The 21,095-nt window shown below is 40.1% G+C and overlaps 1 protein-coding gene across 1 annotated transcript; it reads left to right on the top strand.

The window, feature by feature from the left end:
• Window positions 1–2,398: 2,398 nt before the first annotated feature.
• On the top strand, window positions 2,399–16,862 carry FETUB (fetuin B). Its single transcript, XM_032361488.1, has 7 exons — window positions 2,399–2,715; window positions 3,052–3,159; window positions 4,945–5,032; window positions 6,995–7,158; window positions 7,891–7,992; window positions 15,421–15,504; window positions 16,356–16,862. The coding sequence occupies exons 1-7, from the start codon at window positions 2,494–2,496 to the stop codon at window positions 16,737–16,739; spliced, it is 1,152 nt and encodes a 383-aa protein (XP_032217379.1). The 5' UTR covers window positions 2,399–2,493; the 3' UTR covers window positions 16,740–16,862.
• The last annotated feature ends 4,233 nt before the right edge of the window (window positions 16,863–21,095 follow it).

Here is a 21,095-nt window from a genome sequence, read left to right as displayed (position 1 = left end):
TTTATTTGTTTCCATGTAACTTTATATTTCTTCTTTGATTTCTTGGATGACCTGTTCATTTTTTAGTAGCATGCTCTTGAACGTCTATGTATTTGTGGTCTTTCCAGATTTTTTCTTGTTGATTTCTAGTTTCATAGCTTTGTGGTCAAAAAATATGCATGGTATGATTTCGATCTTCTTGAATTCATTGGGGTTTGTTTTGTGCACTAATGATCTATTCTGGAGAACATCCCATGTGCACTTTAAAAGAATGTGTATTGTGCTGTTTTAGGCTAGAATATTCTGAATATATCCATCTGATCCAGTGTGTCATTCAAAATGATTGTTTTTTTGTTGATTTTTCTGTTTAGATGATATGTCCATTGATGTAAGTAGACTGTTAGGGTCTTCTACTATTATTGCACTATTATTGGTTAGTTCCTTTCTGTTTGTTATTAGCTGTTTTACGATTTGGGGTGTTCCTATGTTGGATGCATAAATATTTACAGTTGTTGGATTGTCCTCTTTATTATTATATAGTGTTCTTTTTGTCTCTTGTTAGTCTTTGTTTTAAAGTCTATTTTGTCTGATATAAGTATTCTCCAGCTTTCTTTCCACAGGCATCTATTTGCATAATCAATGTTTCTCCATCCCTTCAACCTGCACTTTTCTTTAGGTCTAAAATGAGTCTCTTTCAGGCAGCATATAGAAGGGTCTTGTTTTTTTTTTTTTTTATCCACTCTGTCACCCCATTTCTTTTGATTGGAGTGTTTAGTACATTTACATTCAAAATTATTGATAGGGACGCCTGGGTGGTTTAGTCAGTTAAGCTTCTGTTTTCAGCTCTGGTCATGATCCCAGGGATCAAGTCATGCATTGGGCTCTCTGCTCAGCAGAGAGTCTGCTTCTTCCTCTGCCTGCTGGTTCCCCTGCTCTCTCTCTCTCTCTCTCTGACAAATAAATAAAGTCTTTTAAGAAAACCAAAAAACAAAATTATTATTGATAGATATATATCCGTTGCCATTTTATTACTTGTTTTCTGGTAGTTTCTGAAGATTTTCTCTGATTCTTTCTTGTCTTTCTCACATGTCTTGCTGATTTTCTTTAGTGATATATTTGGATTTCATTCTCTCTATTCTTTGCATGTTTATTAGTGGTTTTAGATATACAGTTACCATTAAGTTGTATATAACCTCTTCTTCAAATAGCAGTGTTTATTAAGTTGATGGTTGTTCAAGTTTGAACCCCTTCTTTTCTCCTCTCCTCCCCACATTTTAGGTATATGTTATTATAGTTTATATCCTTTTTCCCCCACCAAAGCTTTTATTTATTTGAGAGAGATAGACAGCATCAACAAGGGGGAGGGTTAGAGGGAGAGGGAGAAGCAGACTCCCTACTGAACAGTGAGCCTGACACTGGGCTCAGGGCCAGGACCCTAGGATCATGACCTGTGCCAAAGGTAGACACTTAACTGACTGAGCCACTCAGGTACCCCTACATTTTATATTCTTTTTCTCATGTGAGTTTCTTGACTGATTTTTTTTTTTTTTACACAGAAATACTCATTTCTACTACTTTTGTGTTTGCTACCTTTATGCTGTCATTTTTGGTCTCTCCTTCACTTTCAAAGAGTCCCCTTTAATATTTCTTGCAGGGCTGGTTCAATGGGCATGAACTCCTTCAGTGTTTGAGAAACTCTTTATCTCTCCTTCTATTCTGAATGATTAGTTATCTCTTCTTAAGCATAGTGTTTAATGAGTTTGCTTCCATACAGACCACAGAAAGAGAAGTAGACTTGGAGTATGGTATAAGAACTATTGATGAATCATTCACTTCTTTTTTCTTTAAATAAAACCTTTGTTTTAAAAAATTCAAATAAGGCCAAGTAGACCACTTTCTAGCCACGTTCCAAAGTGCATTAAGGATGTCACAGTTACTTTCTGTAGGGGATGTGAGGTTAGAGCCCTTTTCCTGATCTAATAAGAGGTAAACATGGGAAGTCAGGCAGGAAATCTGAACTCACCGAACACCACTGGGACCGAACCCTGGGTTCCATGTCCGGGATAACTATTAGTGTGGTCCAGTACATCAGCTGGTGGGCAGGTACCAGGAGAGAAGGAGAAAAGTGACAGCCCACATATTCTGATTCAGGTAGGGCCCTGGACACAAACCAGAATCCAGTCATGACCTCTTAGGAGCCTTGACCTGAGTGTTCATTATGGTTTCTTCGGAAAAGGTTAGGAAACAAATTTGTTTACATGACACGAGAATATGAGATTGCTACAGGGCCCAAGGTTAGAAACATTGGCAAATCCCATCCAAAGTACTGACTCAGGGAAATCCACATTTAGAATTCAAGGAGATAAAATGGGACATTGGGTCTCAAAACCTGGTTATAGGTTCAGATTGCAATTACAAAACCGTGCAAATTGGCTTTATAGAGAGAGCGCTGCGAGCAGCCCAATCCCTGTAACTCTATAACCTGACTTACCCTGGACCTTATTCCCTACAGAAATGGGTCTGCTCCTACCCTTGGTGCTCTGCACACTGGCTGCATGCTGCAGTGCTAGATCTGTACCCGCGCCACCCCTCCCCTCAATTATGCTCTCCCGTGGCTGCAATGACTCAGATGTTCTGACAGTCGCAGGCTTTGCCCTTCAGGACATCAACAGGGACCGAAAAGATGGCTATGTGCTGAGCCTCAACCGAGTGAGGGATGTCCGCGAACACAGACAGGCAAGTGATGGTTCCCTATCGTGAGCAGGTGCTTACACAAGCTGAGGAGGCCATGGGGGGGAATGGGACCCCAGAGACATGTGTTGGAAGATGCTATCCAAATTGGAAGTCCTGCTAAGAACATTCCTCTCTTCTCCGCCAGGGTGTGCTACGCGCCCTTGTTCTTGGGCTAATAGTTATCCTACTCTGAAGCTTGTCTAGTGTCCCACAGGTTACCCATGATCTTCACAAACATCAAAGACTTTGGTTCTGCCATAAAACAGAGAATTCTTGGTCAGTCTTCAGGGGTTTCTGCTTCATGTGGGATGCAGTACATTTCTCAATCCCCTTTTACAGGTCCTGGGATCTGTGTTCTATCTCACACTGGACGTGTTAGAAACAGACTGCCATGTTCTCACCAGGAAGGCATGGAAGGACTGTGGGGTGAGGTACATTCATAGATCGGTAAGTGCTTGTGTCCAAGCATGCTGCAGAAGCTAGGTGTTCTCTGACCTGGGTGAAGATTGCTCAATGTGTCCATCTCTTGAATGTCCTTCATTATCAACTCTCAGGCAGAGCACCCATGTGGTTATTTCAATGCTGTAGATCGAACAGCTTAATCAAAGGAGTTTCTGAGCATCCCCCTGGGAGTTATGACCCCAGAATTGAAAAGTTGCCCCACCTACCTTCAAGAACTTCCTATAGATTCCGAGCTAGTGTTTGGATTGTGAGAAAAAAGATTTGATAGGTAATGCTTTGGATACATATCTAAGGAAGACTATAGAAGTATTGGAGAGAGAGCTTCTTTCCTGGTTTTATTTTGCTTTGTTTCGGTGAACACTAATAAGAAACGTGAGGCTGGGAAAAGGGAAAGATTATAGTATAGGAGCTGCCAGAGGTGCAATGGAAGGATTTCCTGGAATCATAGAACCTAAAAGTCCTCAGAAGTCAACCTTTTAAAGGGGACTCATGAAGAAGCTTGAAAATAACATAGTTTTCTTTTGATTCTCTGTTATCCTGAGGTTATGTCCATTAATTGACATGAAACTTTATATCTGGAGTGCAGAACTGTGTTTAAAAGTAAACTATTTACTCAAGATTTCTAATCATTTAACCAAATCTGTCAAATTACACCTATCTGAAGTAGAGATGCAATGTGGGGGGCTGGAGGGTAGGAGAAGAATAAATGAAACAAGATGGGATCGGGAGGGAGACAAACCATAAGTGACTCTTAATCTCACAAAACAAACTGAGGGTTGCTGGGGGGAGGAGTGTCGGGAGAGGGCGGTGGGGTTATGGACATTGGGGAGGGTAAGTGCTATGGTGAGTGTTATGAAGTGTGTAAACCTGGCTATTCACAGACCTGTACCCCTGGGGATAAAAATGCATTATATGTTTATTAAAAAATAAAAAATAAAAAAATAAAGATGAAAAAGAAAATTAGACCTATCTGGTTTTAAAGAGCAAAAAGTGTTCTTATCCTGTTGTGAATTATATTTAAGGTGGCACTAGTGGCTCTAATATATACCCTAAAAATTGTATACTGATTCCAATATGATAGAAGTTTATTTCTCACTCATGTAAAGCTCAAAATAGAAATTCCTGATCAAGAGGGAGCTTTCTTTCAGAAGTACCTTGGAGACCCATGTTCCCTCCACATTGTGGATCTAGACCGCTACCTTCACCTGGTGGTTCCTATGACTGCGTAGCTTCTCTGCATCAGACTATAGAAAAAGAAAGAGTATGGTGGATAAGTCACATGGGAAAAAACTTCATGGGCCACCTGGAAATGGTTACAGTCACTTCTGCTCACCTTCCTGTGGCTGCAGCTCAATTATACATAGTCACATTTACTCTGGAAGGAAGCTGGGAAATATAGACCAGCTGTGTCTCAGAAGAAGGTTGAATGATTTGTTGATTGGCTGGCAGTTTCTCACACCCCAAACTCCCAAAATTGACCTTAGTTTTTCATTATTTAAAAAGAAAATGTTCAGGGGAACTGGGGTGACACAGTCCATTAAGCGTCCAACTCTTGGTTTTGGCTCAGGTTAGTGGTCTCAGAGTCCTGAGATCCAGCTCCATGTTAGGCTCTGTGTTAGTGTGGAGTCTGCTTGAAATTCTCTCTCCCTCTCCTTCTGCTTCTCTCAAACAAACAAATCTTCAAAAATAAAATGTCCAATCTAATTTTGGATATTTTTTAAAGTTTGGGGTTTGTTTCACCATCTCATAAAATGTGTGTGTTTTTTCCAGGTTTATGGTCAGTGCAAAGCAATATATTATGTTAACAGGCCAGAAAGGATTCTCTACTTATCTGCTTATAACTGTACTCTTCGCCCAGGTAAGAGAGCACTCTGATTTAACTCATTTTAATAAAATATGGAAAAGAGCATTAAATAGAGCTATGCCTAGAGAATACAGGGTTCTCCAATCCTTACTTCCTATTCATACAAAGGCCATGTTCTTATATCCAGTTTTTGCTTCTCCTGTGAAGTTCATCTTGTACCACTCCTCTTCCCACAGAGAATCTTCTTAAATACACTGCTTAAATCTTTTATTATAGACAGTTGCATTAAATCCTACATTTTCAGTCTGATGTAAATGGCTTAATCTCTGCTCTGGTCCCCAGGCTCCCTTTCTAGCTCTCCTGAGGTTATTTCCTTGACTACACCAACTTTGCACTTCTGAAACTGAATGGGTGCTTCACTATTTTCTAAACACACATTGCACTTTCCAGTCTCCGCATGTACTATTGGCTTCCTCCTCCAATGAGGATGCCCTCACCTGATACCCTCTGCCCTTAGAACTTACAGTGTTTGAGGGCCCCTGCCAATGCTGCTTCTTCCACCATGTTCTCTACTCCAAAAAGGAAAAGGGCTCACCTGTTGTCATTCCTATACAATGTTAGACTAACCACTCCTCATGGAACAGAGAGTGGACTGCCTTGACTTGGGTCTCCTATCTTCTTCCATCAAGCTGAGCATGTCTTCCTTCTTCCTGCCTGCCAAAGCTCTCCCTCCATTGGTATCAAGTGTACGGAATCCATAGTATCGTTGGATAAATGAACTAAGAATGAGGCTGGACCTAATGACATTTCAAATATGCACGTGCATTTGTTCTGGATCCTTCTTTGGAAAAAAAGCATCCAAGTCCTGGGCAAATAGGATGTGGTTACTTGGCAGACTATTGTGTGAATATGACTCTCCTGGTGGATCTTTGTTCAAGTGCGGATTATGATTCTAGAGGTGTGGGGTGTGGCCTGAAAGTCTGCATTTCTAATAAGTTTCAGGAGATAACAATGTTGCTGGTTCTTTTGGGAGATAAAGCAACAGATCAAATATTTTATTGGCCATGTTTTAAGCTTCCTGGTTGCCAAGAGGAGTTTTATATAAATAAACCAGAGTAGAACCAACAAGGCAGACTGGGATTTAAATGGAAGTCATAGGTGCCAGAGGTATGGGAGATTAGGAAGTGACCCACGGGGATGATGGTGCCAGGAGTGCCAAGCTATGGAAACTGCCTCCCAGGATGCCCAAATACATGCAAATCAGCATGCAATTGATCAAAACAAAGTGTTTGAGCTACAGAAATAACTTCTAGAAAAGTTCCCTGGCCTGACTTCCATGAGAGTTTTGCCACCTCCAGCTCTTTCCAGTCAGAAATGCTCACTACACCTTTAGCAGGATTATTCTATACAGTCACACAGTAATTTGACCAATGTGTGTTTTCTGGCTCGCTTGTATCTTCTACAACTTCCTCTAACTGGGGAGGATGTGCTTACCTTCTATGTGTCACTCAACATCACTTGCTAAGCACTTACAATGCATGAAATGTTATGTTAGGTGCTGGGGACTAAAAGGTGAATAAGACATGACACTCATGAAATCTCAACATTTTTAGACACTCAGTCTGCCTGACAGAGGCAGTGATGGTGGAAGATACCTTCACTGAGCTAACTGGGGGCAAGTTTTTGTATCAATATAACACACATGCATTTCTGAACACAATTCTTCAGGTAAATACCTTTGTGTGAGGCGAAAAAAATCTTGCTTTGATTTTTTTTTTTTTTTTTTTTAATTACGAAAGTAGTACACAGTCATTGCAGGAAACTCTCCGCTGACTGCTTTCTTTCTAGACAATGCCTTTTCCACTCCCTCCTGGCCGAAATGATTTCTTTCTTTCTTTTCTTTTTTCTTCTTCTTCTTTTTTTTTTTAAATCTCTGCCTCTGTTGTAGTCATGATTTATGGGATTAAAAATCATTAAGGAGTTTCATTTTAAAACTTCTCTCTTTGGCATCAACAGTTTCTCGAAGAGGAATACACACAATGTGCCCTGACTGCCCCTTCCCCACCAACTTGTCAGATCCTGAGTATCTGGAAGCTGCCCTTGAGTCTCTTTCAAAATACAACAGTGAGAACCCCTCAAAGCAGTATTCTCTTGTCCAAGTCACCCAGGCTTCTAGACAGGTGAGGTTGAAGTGTCATTACACCAACAATGTCTCTCCTGTTACTCTCAGTTCCTAAGCTGAGGTGAATATCAAGGCACTCCTTTTAATTTGATCTGAAAAGACTTTTCTTTATTCCTTCCTTGGGTGGACCTGATGTACATTCAGTCATGTTTCCGTGTCTGAGTTATGCCATGGGATTTCCACCAGAGTTGTGGGACTCTGTTTTACTTCATTGGCCTTAAGGTGAGAAGGGAAATGGACTCATGGTCTCCTTGGTTATTCTACTTTGGTTTACTATTTGCAGCTACACTTATATTTAACTGATGGTGGACCATTTAGCAAGTCAATTTCTGCTTCATCTTAAGGCCTGGAATGGATTATGAGTTTTACAGATTAGGGAAAGTGGAGGCTCCTTTGCATTTGGATGATGTTAAATCTATTATATAGAGAAAATCTAATCTAAAAACAAATCTACAGGAGGAAAAATCCACTCAACCAAGGAAGGTTTTTAGAGCCCTTTCAAATCCTTAAGAAGGGAAGAAAAGTATGGTGATTATGATTTTATAAATGACAGAATCACAATACATGCTTTGATCTTGGTGGGGAGTACAGGGACAGCAGCAGACCTGGGCTGACAATGACTTTGACTGAGGATGTTTGGTTCTCCTAAATAAAATGCTGCCAAACCTGAATCATTTCTCCACATGGTAAGATTTGATTTTTTTCTTTCTCATCTCTTGTCTCATACCAGTGGGTGGTTGGCCCTGCCTACTTTGTGGAATACTTAATCAAAGAGTCACCATGTACCAAATCCCAGGCCAGCAACTGTGCACTTCAGCCCCCTGATTCTGAGGTAAGTATTCCTGAATGTCTTTATAATTTAGGATTTGTGTTCACAAGTCACCTATATGTACTTTCTGAGCATAAATTATTACATGAGGTATTGTAATGCACGAGATGAATTGTTCCCCTTAAGGAAAAATGGACTAAGTAGAGATTGTGCAGGTTCAGGTGCAAAAATAAGGATTTTATTTGATCATAATTGCAATTTTCATCAGCAATATGATGACTTTGCAAAAAAAAAAAATGATCATAGACGCTGTAAAACATAGGCAGATCTTCTCAGTGGTTTGTGATGGTCCTGCTTCTATCTGAACAAATCCCGTTACATTTGGAATACACCATGGTATTCTGATCCTCGGACTGCTCTTTTATGAAGGACAAAGAAGTCAAACAGGACTTCTTTCAAAGAATGTGTCCATGATGGGCAGGGAACCTTGAAACCATCGAAAACACACTTGGTGGGAAATACTGATTGACACAATGTATTGTGTAGCACAATCTGGCAAAATGAGTCAAAAGACTTTTTCTCCTTAGTTATACTAACAGCTTTATTAAGATAATTCACACATCATAAAATTCACCCTTTAAGATATACAATCCAGGGGCACCTGGGTGGCTCAGTGGCTTAAGCCTCTGTCTTCGGCTCAGGTCATAATCCTGGGGTCCTGGGATTGAGCCCCACATCGGGCTCTCTGCTCCACGGGGAGCCTGCTTCCTCCTCTCTCTCTCTGCCTGCCTCTCTGCCTACTTGTGATCTCTGTCTGTCAAAAAAATAAATAAAATCTTTAAAAAAAAAAAAAAAGATATACAGTCCAGTGGGTTTTTTAGTATATTCACAGAGCTGTGCACCATCACTACTATCTAACTTTTGAATATCTTCGTCAGCCCAAAAAGAAACCCCTTACCTATTAGCAGTTGTTCCCCTTACTCCTCACCCAAGTCCCTGGAGCCCGCTAGTCTACTCGTCGTCTCGATGACTTTGTCTTCTTCCAGACATTTCATGTAACAGAATCATGGTATGTAGGTCCTTTTGTTTCTGCCTTTTATCACTTAACATAATGTTTTCAAGGTTTAGCATGTATCGGTGCCTCATTCCTTTCTATGGCCAAATAATAGTTCATTTGCATGGATGCACCAAGTACTGCTTTTCATCCTATAGTCAATGGCTGTTTGGGTTGCTTCCCTGTTGGAGCTGTGATAAATGATAGTGCAAGGAGCATTTGTATACAAGTTTTTATGCCTATTGTGTTTTCATTTCTCCCGGGTGTATGGTCTGAAGTGGGATTGCTGAGTCATACTTCAAGTTTAACATTTTGATGAACTGCCAAACTGTTTTCCAAAGTGACTGCACCAGTTTTATGATCCTATCTGCCATGTATGTGGTGTTTTAATTTCTCCACATTTTTGGTCACACTTCTTATCATAATTATCTGTCTTTTTTTTTTAAATTTTAGCTATCTTATTGAGTATGGAGTGTCATTTTGGTTGTTACTTGCATTTTCTTCATGGCTAATGATGTTAAACATCTTTAATGTACTTATTGGCCATTATCGTATATATATTCTTTGGATAAATGTCTATTCAAATCCTTTGCCCATTTCAAAATTGGATTAGTCATTTTCTTATTGTTGAGTTGTAGGAGCTCTTTACATATTCTAGATAACAATCCCTTAATCACATATATGATTATAAAGATTTTCTCATTCTCTGGGTTGTCTATTCCAATTTCTTAATGATGTTCTTTGAAGTATAAAAGGTTTTTTAATTTGCATGAAGTCCCTCTTACTTATTTGTGTCATCACTGAATGTGTGTTTGGAGTCATCTCTAAGAAATCATTGCATAATCCAAAATCACTAAGACTTACTCCTATGTATTCTTTGAAGAGTTTTCTAGCTTTAACTCTTAGGTTTAAGTTTGTGACCTGTAGTAAGTTAATTTTTTTTTATATTGTGTGAGGTAGGAGGTTCAACTTCATTCTTCTGCTTCTGGATGGCCATTTGTCCTAGAATTATTTGTTGAAAAAAAAAAAAAAACAATCATTTTTTCCCACTTAAGTGTCTTGGAATACTTCTTGAAGATAACTTGGCTATAAATGTCAAGATTTATTTCTGCACTCTCCATTTTATTCCATGGATCTATATAGCTATCCCTATGCCACTATTTCACTATCATGAATACTATAGCTTTGTAGTAAATTTTGAAATTGGGAAGTGTAAGTGCTCCTATTTTGTTCTCTTTATTCAAAATTATTTGGGTATTCTGGATCCATTACATTTTCATAATAATTTTCTATTTTTAAAAAAGAAGTTAGAAATGTGATAAGAATTGCACTGAATCTGTAGGCCAATGTGGGACATACTGTCATATTAACAATAGTAAGTCTTTCAGTCCATGAATATGGATTCTTTCCTTTTAAGACTCAATTTCCTTCAATAATGTTTTATAATTTTCAATGTTCAATACTCACTTACTTGTATATCTAAATATTTTATTCTCTTTGATGCTAAAATAATGTATTTGTTTCCTTTATTTTATTTTTGAATTGTTTCCTATAAGTGTATCAGAATACAATTGATTTTTGCATACTGATCTTGTATCTTGGAACCTTGTTGGACTCATTTACTAGTTCTAAATGTTTTCTAGTAGATTTCTTAGGATTTTCTACATACAACGTCATGTCATCTGCAATTAGAGATAGCTTTACTTCTTCCTTTCTGATCTGCATGCCTTTTAATTCTTTTTCTTGCCTAATTTCCCTGGCTAGACCTTCCAGTATAATATTGAACAGAGGTGGGAAGAGTAGACATCCTTATTGTATTCCTGGGGAAAACACTGAGTATTTCATCATTAAATATGATGTTAACTATAAGTTTTTCATGGATGCCCTCTTTTAAGTTGAAAAAGTTCTATTCTTATTTTCTGAAAATTTTTTTAATGAAAAAACAGTATTAGAGTTTATCAAATGCTTTTTCTGAATTAAGGAGGTAGCCATGGTTTTCTTTTCCTTTAATCTGTCATTATTGTATTAACAATGATTGACTCTTGTATGTTAAAACAAGCTTGCACTTTGGGAATGAATCCCAATTGATCATGGTATATAATCCTTTTTACATGTTGCTGAATTCAATTTGCCAGTATTTTTTAATAAGGTTTTCCATTTTCATATTCATAAGAGATATTAATCTATAGTTTTCTTGTATTTTCTCTGCCTGATTTCCATATGAGTTTAATATTGGCCTCACAGAATGAGTTGGGAAAATTTCCCTCCTCTTCTGTTTTATTTTGGAAGAGTTTAAGGATTGGTGTTTATTTTTCTTTAAATGTTTTGTAGAATTCAACAGTGGGCCTGAACTCGTCTTTATGAGAAGTTTGGGGTTTTTAGAAAAGAATTATTATTAATAATTTGATTTCTTCACTTGTTATAGTTCTATTTAGATTTTCTGTTTCCTTAAGTTTTGGTAATTCGTGTCTTCCTAAGAATTTGTTCATTTCATCGAAGTTACTTAATTTCTTAGCATTCAAGAAGATGTTCATAGTATTCCCTTCTTATTTCTGAAAGGTTAAAATTTAATTCCAATTTTAATATATGAGACATTTTTTTCTTGGTCAGTCCAGCTAAAGTTTTGTCAATTTTGTTGATCTTTTCAAATAATCAACTTTCAGTTTCATTTTCTGTTTTTGTAATCATCTAGTTAATTTTTTCCTCTCTGCTCTTTATTATGGCCTTCTTTTTGTTTGCTTTGGGATGAGTTTGTTTTTGTTTTTGTTTTGTTTTGTTTTTCTGCTTTTTCTGTTTCTTAAGGTAGAAGGTTACATAAATGATTTGTTATTGTTTTTTTTTTCTTTACAATAGCAATTACATCTACAGATTTCCTTCTCAGCAATGCTTTAGCTGAATCTCATAAGTTGTGTATATTTTGTTTTGGTTTCTATTCATCTCAAAGTATTCTCTAATTTTCTTTGTGATTATTTCATTGACCAATTGGTTATGTAGGAGTATGTCATCTAATATTTGCAAAATTCCCCAATATTTTGTTATCCATCTCCAATCTCATTCCATTGTAGTGGGAGAACGTGTGCCATATGATCTCAATTCTTTTAAATTAATTGAAGTTTGTTTTAAAATTTAGCATAAGGTATATCCTGGAAAATGTTCCATGTACACTTGAGAAGGGTGTATACACTTGAGAAGGGTGTATATTGTACTGTTGTTAGGTGGAGCATTCTGTAATGATTGGTTTGTAGTGTTGTTTAAGTCTTCTCTTTCCTTGTTGATGTCCTGCATAGTTGTTCTATCCTTTACTGAAAGTGAGATTTCCAACTATTACTGTTGACTTGTCTTTATCTCCTTTGAATTCTGTCAGTTTGGCTTGTGTTCTTTGGGGCTCGGTTTTTAGGTACATATATATTTATAGTTATTGTGTCTTCTTAATAAGGTGGCCTTTTATCATTATAAAGTGTTTTTCTTTGTCTCTACCAACAATTTTTATCTTCAAGTCAATTTTGTCTGACATTTGTATAGCCGTTCCAGCTCTCTTTTTGTTATTGTTTGCATTTATATTTTTTCCATCTTTTTACTTTCAACCTACATGTGTCTTTGAATCTAAAATGTGTGTCTCGGGGCACCTGGGTGGCTCAGTGGGTTAAAGCTTCTGCCTTCAGCTCAGGTCATGATCCCAGGGTCCTGGGATGGAGCCCCTCATCAGGCTCTCTACTAGGCGGGGAGCCTGCTTCCTCCTCTCTCTCTCTGTGCCTGCCTCTCTGCCTACTTGTGATCTCTCTCTATGTCAAATAAATAAAATAAAATTAAAAAATCTTTAAAATGTGTGTCCCAAAAGACTTGTATAATTATTCAAGTAAATTTTCTCAAGGAATAATTGGGAAAACATTTTCACCCTATTCTGTAGGATCTCTTCTTCTCACTTGTCAATAACATCTTGGGCAGATCCCATAGCGCTCTGGTCATTATCAATAATAAGGACAATTTCACTTAGATAATTAAGGTTCACTTACAGGTCTGAAAAAAAATCTGTTCAGTCAATTCTGAATCAAAACTTCTATCTTGGGGTGCCTGGGTGGCTCAGTGGGTTAAGCCGCTGCCTTCGGCTCGGGTCATGATCTCAGAGTCCTGGGATCGAGTCCCGCATCGGGCTCTCTGCTCAGCGGAGAGCCTGCTTCCCTCTCTCTCTCTCTGGCTGCCTCTCCATCTGCTTGTGATTTCTCTCTGTCAAATTAATAAATAAAATCTTTAAAAAAAAAAAAAAAAAAAAACTTCTATCTTATATCCAATGCAGAGCTTTTCTCTTTTTTCATAGCTTCATCATGACTCAGAGCTTAGGACCTGTTGTGAGAAAGGGAGTCAAGGTCTATTCTTTCACTCTTTCTTCCCTCTCTGTCATCTTTTGCTTAATTCTTGCTCTTCCAAATTCCAAGAAGAATGAAAGAGGAGAAGAGAGAAGAGCCCAAAGTCGTTTTTATATAACTGCGGTTTTGGTTTTCTCTTGGTCTACACTGGCCCTCCATAAGCCAGGTTCCAGTGCTGGTTCTCTCAAGTGGTACAGGTGTGGTTTCATCCAGAGGTTCTTTCCTGGCAGGATGATGTATTCTCTAGCTGACTTCTTGGAACCACTCCTTCTCAGATTCAGCCCCCACAGATTTTTACTATCGCTTTAGTGTGATAGTAAACAAGTGATTTACTCTCACCTATTATTATCCCTTCTCTGGAAGATTGTCCCATGGGAAGGTACTTTCAAAAAAGCCCTATCTATGGCATTTGCTTGTCTCAAGGAATTCACATATTTTTACTATTCCAAACAGTGGAGATAGTGTTCCCTTTCCCACCCTTTTTCCTTACCCTACCATAGTAGACTGCTTTAGCCAAGATCCTGCCTTCAGAATGCTCTGAGAGAGAAGCAGATACCAATCTTCATAGCCCATATGTCCCCAAACTCTAGGGTTCCCATGTTAAGCATGTCTACAAACTCCCATTTTGTGGTTTTCTCTAGATTCAGCATGAATTAGAGTAGCTCAGCAAATTCCAGTCAGAGTGGGAGTAGCTAGGCTCTACTTGGTACAGGTAACTGCAGTCTCTCCAGAAGCTTCTCTTAGTGTCCCCAATATGATTTGGTGAAGAATTGGAGAAGGAAGAGTCTTCACATGGGTGATAGGATATTCAGGCAATCCATTTAGATACATTTTAGTATATTCCATGTGAATATTCTTTCTTAAGAGTTCTTTAGAAATTGAGGCAACATTTTATTATAATATTCTATTTGACTTTAAATATATGTGTGCTCTAAGTCTCTAAAATTCCTCTTCTAGGAATTTACCCTAAGAAGTAACTAAGAACTTGTTAAATAATCAGAAGAATATTAGTTAATGATTATAAAAGAGATCACAGGGACGCCTGGGTGGCTCAGTTGGTTAAGCAGCTGCCTTTGGCTCAGGTCATGATCCCAGCGTCCTGGGATCGAGTCCCGCATCGGGCTCCTTGCTCAGCAGGGAGCCTGCTTCTCCCTCTGCCTCTGCCTGCCATTCTGTCTGCCTGTGCTCGCTCTCTCCCCCTCTCTCTCTGATAAATAAATAAAATCTTTAAAAAAAAAAAAAAAAAAAAGAGATCACAGAACACTATTTAATGCCATTAAAGGATTTTCACAATATACTACTAAGTGATGAGAAGCAGTTATAAAATATGTAATGTAATCCCATTTATCTAGAATAAAAATATATATGCATAGGAAAAAAGGTTAGAATAAAAGAAATAGTTACCTTTCATGCAATTGTGGGTCTTTTTAACTTTTTGTTTATCCATATTCTAAATTACTATTTATTATATTTGTATAAAGAAAACAAAATTATTTTATTTCTAAATAAAGAGAAGTTGAAGGAGCTTAGAGGAATTTTGTCTGAGAAGAGAAAGCTCTGGGTGGAACGTACATAAAAGGCCACTACTATGTGCAAAATGAGAACAGGTGTTCAAAATGACCCAAGGGTAGAAGTAAGACCAAGACATAGATGTTCTATAGACACAGATTTCTGCTCAATACAAAGACTTTTCTAATGGCTTATTCCTCAAGAAATCCTGAGTTTAGGGACTCCTGGGTGGCTGAGTCGGTTAAGCATCCAACTCTTGATCTCAGCTGAGGTCTGGATCTCATGGTCATGAGTTCAAGCCTGGCATTGGGCTCAGCAATGGGCATGGAGCCTACTTTTAAAAGTACATCCTGAGTTCCACACAACTGGAGGAAATTTAGCTTTGTTTGGGTGATTGGCAAAAATGATGTAGAGAGAATTGGCTCTGGGCCTGCCCATAACATTGTAGGCACATAAAAATGTTGACTAATTGTGGGTCTACACAAGCAGAAAACAAGTTGATTTCCATTTCTAATCACTAATAATCACTATACTCACAGAATGTTGTATTTTCTCTGTCTGTAGCCTGTTGGTCTTTGCACAGGTTCCATGACTCAAACACCAATGGAAAAGTTTGTCTCCGTGTCTTGTAACTTCTTTGAACAACAGGTATTTTTCAATCTAATTGTTTGTCTTCTCATTGAAAAAGAGAGCAGATAATTGAAATCCTAACTGTACTCTCCTTTTGATTTCCTAAAATCCATGATCACTACTTTATTCAGGCTGCCCCAAGGTCACACTCACAGGGTGACTGGATAAACACCAGTCATATTTTTTTTTTCCAGTCACAATGTGGTCCTACTGAATAAATAAGAGTCCTTCAGAAATAGAGATATCCTAGCTCAGATGGCTTAGGCCTCTGAAACATTAAATCCAGGACATTAAATGTCCCAAAGACCCTCACCCTTTCCCAAAGTATTTGCTGAGTGTTCACTACAGGGCAGCCAGCTATCATTGAAAGGGTGATTGAGACAGGCCACCTTGTCCCAGTCCTGCTCCGCCACCTATGAAGTGTGTGTGACTCTGGACAACTTCTTACCGTTCTGAATCTTGGTGGTCTTGTCTGTAGAATGGGGTTGCAACAATCACCATGTTCAGATCCCTGTGGGAAGCAATGAGAGGAACTAGAGGAAGGGCCCTGTGTGGCACATGGCATTGAATAAGCCATAAGTAAAGGGACTGTGGCTGCACTACTGGGATGGTGTGACAGCACCCCAGGGTACTTGGAAGAAGCCATTCAACTCCTCCAAACAATTGTTCAGCTCGGTCTCACATACTCTGTTGTCTGCTTTTGTTTCTTTTAACCGTTTAACCCTTTAAGCAGAGTTAAATCATCCCTCTAGCTGGTTTCCCTTTGAGACATTCCATCAGAAAGTCCCAGAACAGGCTTAGCTTGGTACTAGCCATGGTAGGAGTTTTTCCTGGAAATGTTCCCTTATTTGAAAATGTTCTTATTTCAGGGCCCTGCCTCTGTAGGGGAAGTCAATGCTGCTAACCAGGGACCTGTAGATCTCCCTGGGGTGGAAGAGTCTCAGCAGAAAGTCGTAGCTCCTACTCCCAGCTTGCCCCCCAAAGCTGTGCCTAAAGGATCTGTCCAACACCTCCCCGACTTGGATGACCAGAAGAACCCCGAGGATCCTGAGGAAAACTACCACGCTGAGCCCTGCCCTGTGAAGCTGGATCTTACCACAAATCCTCGGGGAGAAACAGTGGATGTGTCCTTCCTTTTCATTGGGCCTGCAGAGCAGAAGCTTCTTGTCCTGCCTTTCCCCAAGGATGAACGACACTCTGCTGAGTGCCCAGGACCAGCCCAGCAGAATAACCCTCTTATCCTTCCACCATGAGAACCACATAGAGAATTCCATGGGGGGTATAGTGCCCTGCAGGAGAAGAGAGGTGCTGGGGAAGGGAGACAGAGAGGCAGTTCAAACGTAGAGAGTGACTAATAAAGTACAAATCTGACTCTCTTGGTCTCATCATGTTCTCTGGAAGTATAAGACTACACTGTGTACTTGTACGTGAGGCTTCATCTCTTCTGAACCATCCAGGGTCTCATACCATGGACAGACACTCTCCGCCTCCCCTGTCTTCAGCCTCTCCCTCTGTAATCTTACTGACTTTCAGCTAAGTCTCTGCTATAGGGTCTGCCATATTTAGAAATGCCCTCTTCTTTCTGGGTAGGAGCACACTGTGATTCTTTTGATCAAAAGGAGATGAAAATTGAAGGATACCAAGGACTGGGATTCATCAGGGTGTCATACTCCCTTTATTCCATAGTTACTTCAACGCCAAGTATCAGTCAGACATTGTCTGCACAACCTTCAACCTGAGGGTGGAATTTTGCGGTTTTTTTTCTGATCTGTCCAAGTAATCTCTGAGTCCCAGAACTTGATAAACTCACCTATCAATTGGAGTAGTTGGAAGAGACAGTTGCCTGTGGTCTGTGGTTGAGCCTGATTGGAGAACCCAATATTGCTTCAAGTTGGGGAGCTTTCTAGCTCCTAGAATAGTTTTGCTCAGAGTAGATATTCAGGACCCAATAACATTCATTCCCAGTTTTATCACTTACAAAATAATAGATATGTATATACTATATATTGTACACATGTATATGTGTGTGTGTGTATATTTACACAAATATATGCATATACATACACATATCTTTTGAAATTTGACAAGTATTATGGGTTGCATTGTTTTCCCAAAATTCATATACTGAAGTTATAACCCCCCAGTACCTCAGAATGTGGTTGTATTTGTATATAGGTCTTTAAAAAGGTAATAAACCTAGAATGAAATAATTAGTGTGGGCCCTAATACAACATGGGCCCAGATGAGCCCAGGAACACAGATGAGCACAGAAGCAAGACCATACAAGGACAGAGAAGGTGGTCAAGGAGAGAGGCCTCAAAAGAAAGTAACCTGCTGACAACTTGACTTTGGACTTCTAGTCTCCAAGATTGTGAGGAAATTAATTGCTGTCATTTCATCCACTCAGTTTCTAATACTTTCTTATGGCAGCCCTAGCAAGCTAGTACAACAGGGAATTTGCAAGTGTAACTACTGTGTTCCGGCCTGGCACTGGTTCTTAGAAGAGTCACATAGGCCTTGACAGCATTCATTTAAGAGCAGCAGACAATATTCACACGCTGTTAGTCTTAGCTGCTTCCTATAGGAAGGAAAAATGATGGAGGAGAGGCGTCATGCCAAGTGTTAGAACCTGTCTCACTCAAGAGTCTAATAAGAAACAATGCATCACTAGCACTGTACTGAACTTGAAGGTTCAGTGAAGGAAGGGGAAGAGAATGCACGGCTCAAGAGGCACACCTAAATCTCAGCAAAACTGGAGGAAAAGCTTATCTTCATCCCAGGAGTCCTTTCCTCCCCAGCCTTTCCCTCCACCAGCATTCAGCTCCCCCACAGGCCCTCTGTGTTGGGTTGGCCAAGACAGCAAGAATAGAAGGCTTAATGGAGGAGCTCAACTCATCGAAATGTACAGGTTTCTGTGTTCATCTATAACCATCTCCCTGTCTCACCCCCATTCGAGTCCCCATAGTAGAACCTTGGCCAGATTCCATACCATTCCCGTCATTCTAAAATTCACTGAAGAGGTTCTCTTGAGGCATTCAAAAGCTAGTGTCACTGATACTAAAAGCTCAATATCAAGCACAATTGAAAACATGTGTCTTCCATGGTTAGCCCTTGCTAGGCCAACCTGTAACTCTGGGAAGTGAGGCCTGATTTTTACTTACCCTCCCCTTTCCTTCCCTCTTCCAATTCTTTTCCTCCCTTCAGGGTCTGTTTAGAGTCCAGTGGCTCTTGACTGTGAATATATATTGGAATCACCTGGAAGTTTTTGAAGTACCCACACCTGGGTCCACCCCCAAGAGATGATGATTTAATTGCTCTGGGAATAGGCCTAGACATAAGGCCTGTAAGGACCTATTCAGCCAGAGCCGCCCTACCCCGGTTGAACTGCCATTTTGTTGTTTATGCAGTAAAACTTAAATTGACCCTGCCGCCACCCCCCACCCCAGGGGAACTTACTTAAAAGCAAGTCCAGGAAACCAGTCCCAGGTAACAAAGCCCAAATACAAGGGTGGGTCAGGTCAGGTGGAGATAACAGCCCAATGCAGTGATGAGTCAGGTCAGGTGGAGACATCCAATCAGTAAAGCACGCATACTGTCTCCCTAGCTACCAAGGAGTATGGGCCCCACGCTTTGGGTGCCAATTCTGACCAAGGTGATAGGCTGGTTCAAATATCTATTAGGGTAAATTGTAATTCAATTGGTCACCTAGCATGACTGTGCAGCTTTCTCTGTGTGTTACAATTTCATTGGCCACCTGTGTGCAGCCAAGCCCAACCGCATGGCCTTTGCCCTTAAAAGCTAGTCTGTTGGGGGTGCCTGGATGGCTCAGTGGGTGAAGCCTCTGCCTTAGGCTCAGGTCATGATCCCAGGGTCCTGGGATCAAGCCCCGAATCATGCTCTCTGCTCAGCAGGGGGCCTGCTTCTTCCCCGCCTCTCTGCCTACTTGTGATCTCTGTCTGTCAAATAAATAAAATCTTTAAAAAAAAAAAAAACTAGTCTGTGAAGCAGAGAGGGGTCACCCTCTCTGTAAGAGGTGTGGCCCCGAACGTTCAATTTGATTCTTGATGCTTGGTGCAAAATAAAGCTTTGCTTGACCTTCACTTTGTATCAGTCTCACTCCTTTAATCACGGACCCATTATTGGGGGACCCAACATTGGGGGCTCATCCGGGATTAAAGGATGAGAACTGAGCCAGCATCAGAATTTCTGAGAAAAGCCTCCAGAGGTAAGATCTCCAGATTTTATTCTGTGGGATCCAGTCTGTCTGTCTAGTTGCAGAGCTCCGGGTATGGCCCACTGGGGAGAAGCTGGACGCAGCCATGTTCCCCAGGGCTGGAGTGGATGTGGGGAGCCCCATCCCTCTTCTGGTAGATCGTCTAGGGGTCTGAGTCTCCCTAGGCAGTCAGGGGGCCCAGAAAACCCCCACCAGCGGGTTGTTGCAGGAGACTGAGAAATTCTCCACTGGCTGCTAGGTCTGGTTGTCTTTGTCTTGTCTTCTTGTTGCCTGTTGTGTTGCTCATTTCTAGGGGACTGAGAAAATCCCTTCTGGTGAGTGTCTCTAGGGAGCTGAGAAAACTCCCACCAAGGGCAGGCTCTGGGTGAGGGCCGCTGGGTCTGTGGTTGTTTTTGTCTTGTTCTTTTTGTTGTCTGTTGTGTTGGACAGAATGGGGCAAGCAAAGAATAAGGGGACTCTGACTTTTGTCTCTCCATTCCTCCTAATAGATGTGGGGTTTCTTCCTCACTCATTTCGTGTTAAGGGGTATAACTGGAGCCAACTGGGGTTAGTCTAACTCGAGACAGAGAGTTTAAGGAATATTCCCAAGCAACTGCCGAAACTACCTTTGTTTCAGGGACATTCCTTGCCCTCTGTGGCCTGATGGGGACTGCCTAGCCGCCTCCCCCTGGCTGGCGGGAAAGCATGGCATCTGCTCCTCTCTTGGAGCTGATGAGTCCTAGAACTGGGAACCCTTTTTCTGCCTTCTGGTGGCACTTTGTTCTGTTCTTCACTGTCAGGAAACAAGAAGAGCACCCATGGACCAACACCCCCCACTCCAGATCTTCCCACGCAGGTCTCAGGTAAACATTCAAAGCAGAGTGGGCCCAGGTGGAACGTGAATCAGTATTTGAATTAAGTTAAGTTTGTTAGGTTAATTAGGATGAACATGTCTTTTGAGTTAACAGTAGTAAATGTGAAGCTTCAGAGTTTTTACTTAAGTTTTCACTTAAGTCAAATAAGCTCATGTTACTTGTTAAAATCTGTTAACAAAGAGATGACTAAACTGATGGTTCATTGTCTGTCTCAAAGTTTTAATGGGTAATTGTTAAAGTAGCTTTCAGAGTCTTTGGTAATCTGAAACTTCAAACCAAATGGGATAAAATGCTAAAGCATTGAGTTCTGGATGTAGGTTTGTGCTTTTGACTTCTTACTGCAAAGAAACTAATCTGTTGGTAAACATGTTTTGTGTTTACCTAATAGATAAATTTGCCATCTAAAGAATTCTGTTGTGACAGTTCACAATTGGTTTATATTTAGTCTTCAGTAGAGGTTAAGGTGTTTCTAAGAGTACAAAATTCTGCTAAGTGTAACTAATACTGATGGAAAAAAGGAA

This window comes from Mustela erminea, chromosome 1 (assembly GCF_009829155.1).
Source record: "Mustela erminea isolate mMusErm1 chromosome 1, mMusErm1.Pri, whole genome shotgun sequence".
Taxonomy (NCBI): domain Eukaryota; kingdom Metazoa; phylum Chordata; class Mammalia; order Carnivora; family Mustelidae; genus Mustela; species Mustela erminea.
The sequence above is the reverse complement of the archived record's forward strand: the minus strand, read 5'-3'. Positions and strand labels throughout refer to the sequence as shown.

Coding starts and splice junctions, on each gene's coding strand:
- FETUB (XM_032361488.1), top strand. CDS start 2,494: ATGGGTCTGCTCCTACCCTTGGTGCTCTGCACACTGGCTGCATGCTGC. Junction 2,716..3,051: donor ATGTCCGCGAACACAGACAG/GCAAGTGATGGT, acceptor CCCCTTTTACAG/GTCCTGGGATCTGTGTTCTA. Junction 7,993..15,420: donor TTCAGCCCCCTGATTCTGAG/GTAAGTATTCCT, acceptor CTCTGTCTGTAG/CCTGTTGGTCTTTGCACAGG.